This window comes from Phalangium opilio, unplaced genomic scaffold (assembly GCF_054372755.1).
Source record: "Phalangium opilio isolate 3A_F unplaced genomic scaffold, DU_Popi_V2 ptg000060l_1, whole genome shotgun sequence".
Lineage (NCBI taxonomy): Eukaryota > Metazoa > Arthropoda > Arachnida > Opiliones > Phalangiidae > Phalangium > Phalangium opilio.
The window spans coordinates 6,226,379-6,229,507 of NW_028324177.1; the positions used below are offsets into that span (position 1 = coordinate 6,226,379).

The window sequence follows — 3,129 nt, forward strand, 5'->3', positions numbered from 1 at the left end:
ATTTTATAACATTCTGGGTATATTCCAAAGACATTCTAGAGATGTCCAATACAACCGAAGCAACTACCATGAATATTCCGTACTGAACATTTTGCACCCGAAAAATATTCTTTGGGTGTACGATTATATAGTTTGAAATGTCTAAGAGACACCCCAGGAACATTTGAACTGTGATGCATGGAATGTTTTTAAGAGGTTGCATCATAGAAAACTCGTTTGTTCCCTAATTACAGCATGTGTTAATATTTGTAGGAAAAATAGCAAAGTTTAGTTGATTTTTAAATATTTTTATTTTGAAAAATTCAATAGTCATATATATTTTTTTTTCTAATTATCATATCATATTTTGATGGATTTTTTAAAAATACCTTTTTTTTCTTTTGTGCCATGATTTAAATTTGAAAAAGCAAAAAATCGCAATATCTTAATTTTTACATTTTAGCCTACGTTTTCTGTCTTTTGGCGGCAGTCATTTCTTTGGACTTAATTCTATCAGAAGCATGCGTAAACCACGATTTTATGTGCTTTTCAATTTCTGCAATAGTTGCATCTTTAAAATTTTTTGAGCTACGAACAGTCTCTGTAAAAGGAATAAAAGAGACACATAGTTTAGTGAGCAATGAAAAGTTGAAAACTAGTGTTAAACCGTGAATTTCTTACCAATTATTATTTTCATTAACCGTTTCTTTCCTTTTCTACCCTCCCAGCTGTATTCACTTGCCAATTTGTCCGTAAAGATATGGACTAAAATCCTTTTTAAACAATCGTATAAAGTTGAGCCACCAAATTGTTTCAGATACGCTCTCTGAAAAGGAAATATTATTAATTTGTGATACTTCGATTAAAATATAAACCTTACTAATTTCGTGATGTTTTCTAGATTGCTTAGGGAATCTTCTAATAAATTTAGCTCTCCTTCGTTATTTAGTGTGAAGCCAAAAACGTCTTGGACTTCAGTAATTTCTTCAGTTGATATATTGCGTTGGCCACTCGTTTGACTATTTTTCAGTAAGGCTTCTAAAGTCTCCAACATATGTCTTTGATTGCTTTTTATAATTTCCTGATTCCTATTTATACTGCGGTACCAAGCTAAAAAGAGACAAATAGTTTAACAAATATATTCGATGAAAGGTCTTTAGCAAAGCATAAAATTACATACCTTCGCTAATTGAAATTATACCGGCAGTTTTCACAGAACCTTGAGTTAAACCTGAAAAAATATCATATTTAATTTTTTGCTGAATTACAATTAAGTACAGTTAGTTTACAGGTTGAATTTGAGCCATCTTTATTTGTTGGCAATGATGAATTTCTTTCATCTGAAGGAAGTAGAAATAAGACGTGAATTTCTAGATATTAGTGACATACGAATATAATCTTACTGTTAATTCTCTGTGACAAATTTGACGACGGACTGATCCTTGAAATGGAACTTGGACTTCCATTTCTGGAAGTGTTAAAAGAGCATGGCCGAGCAGACGTTTTATTACGTTCGTGTGACGTATTTATCCCTCTTGAAGAAATATTGCCATTTTTTTTTCCAGCAACTGATGACAGTTTAGTTTTCTCAAATGGCTCTGAAAATGTAAAACGTTTAAAGCTTCCAGGAATAAGAATTTAAGGACCATTTCTTACTTTTGAAAATGGGGCGTGGTCCAACACAAAAGCTATCCATTTCATCCTCATCTGCTGTTAATATAAGTTTTTACTATCATATATATAAATACTGAACATATATCTAAGTATTATAAAATCCTAATGGAACATAAAATTGAGCTAGGGCTTCACATTAATTATTGCGACGAAAGGATGCCAGTTTTAAATTACAAAACGTTAATCAATAATTAAACAAACCATCATTACTACCAAGTTCATCATTACCAATAACTTCATCATCATCCTTTGTATGGTTTTCGGGTCTTTCTGGTGACAAATTATCAATGGAAGCTATTATTTTTTATATTTAAAACATTTCATAAAAAATTCCAATCGATTAAACTTTATAAAATATGGCTGAATGTTTCATTAAAAGCTTAAATGAAATTCAAATATTTACCAATATCCGAAAAATCATCATTCACAAAAGATTCATCAAATATCAAAGATTCACGGCTGGCAACTTTATTAAGTCTCTTTAATGAATTATTTTGTGAATTCTTTTCCTTGTTCAGTGCGCTGGTCAAACCAGGACCTAAGAAAAGTTAAATTACTTTAAATTTTCCCCATAAATCAATTAACAGTAGTAATTTAATAAATGAGCTGCATAAAGATTGTATACCTTGGACAGAAGCTACGTTAAATAACGAAGGAATTTCAGTAGTATCTTCAACTGGTAGGTTATCATTTTCACTTTCGGATTCTGAGTCAATTCTTTCCGGAAAACTGACTTCCTTGTTTAGCCTTTTCTTCCGTTTTCCACGACCTTTTTCATTTTCACTACTAGATATATCAGTATCTCTTACGTACTTGACCATTTTCTTCCATGCTTCTTCAAAAGTATCTGGAAAAAGCAACAAAACTTTTAGAATCCAAAAATTTTACAATATAGACTTAAAATACGTACTGCAGCTTTGAAGAATGTTCATTTCGTATGACTCCCAATCGTCCATCGGAGCTGTTAGCTTTTTTGCCTGACGAGTTGCATTTTTATCACCCGGCCAATAACATTTTGTTTTCTCCAAGTCTTCATAAACCCAAGAACTGGGTATTACAGCTACTCCACCATGAATAAACTCTACTATCTTGAAGTCCATTTTGAACTGAAAAAAATTTAGTATAATTAAAACCATGTACAGTTATTACTTCTAAAAACATGCTTCTACTGCAACAGGCAATTAAATATCATCAAAGCAAGATTTGTTGTAAATTAGAGATAATACCGGTTGTTTTTTATCTATATCCAGATTCTATTTTCTATACTTGTGTTTTTTATGCATCGCGGTCATTGCTGTAATCTTTATTTTTTATCGCGATGCCTTAACTATATAACCGGATAACATTCCGATAACGTTTGTCAGTTCTCAGTCGTCAGTTCTCAAAGTCAGTTCAGTTTATCTGTTCCCAGTTATCAGTTGTCAGTAGCGGTCACGGAAATTAACATAAATGTTTTACTTAATTTAATAAAGAGTT

At 31.5% G+C, this 3,129-nt stretch overlaps 2 protein-coding genes across 2 annotated transcripts; both read right to left on the minus strand.

Annotated features, from left to right (window-relative positions):
• Positions 1-300: 300 nt before the first annotated feature.
• On the minus strand, positions 301-1,945 carry LOC149666834 (uncharacterized). Its single transcript, XM_089841552.1, has 8 exons — positions 1,855-1,945; positions 1,636-1,689; positions 1,383-1,577; positions 1,269-1,319; positions 1,160-1,210; positions 860-1,089; positions 661-805; positions 301-580 (listed from the first exon to the last, which is right to left on the minus strand). The coding sequence occupies exons 2-8, from the start codon at positions 1,673-1,675 to the stop codon at positions 444-446; spliced, it is 849 nt and encodes a 282-aa protein (XP_089697678.1). The 5' UTR covers positions 1,676-1,689; positions 1,855-1,945; the 3' UTR covers positions 301-443.
• LOC149666835 (uncharacterized) lies at positions 1,885-2,759 on the minus strand. The gene is made up of 3 exons (XM_089841551.1): positions 2,564-2,759; positions 2,279-2,500; positions 1,885-2,191 (listed from the first exon to the last, which is right to left on the minus strand). Exons 1-3 carry the CDS (start codon positions 2,751-2,753, stop codon positions 2,034-2,036), a joined length of 570 nt encoding a protein of 189 aa, XP_089697677.1. The 5' UTR covers positions 2,754-2,759; the 3' UTR covers positions 1,885-2,033.
• Positions 2,760-3,129: the final 370 nt, after the last annotated feature.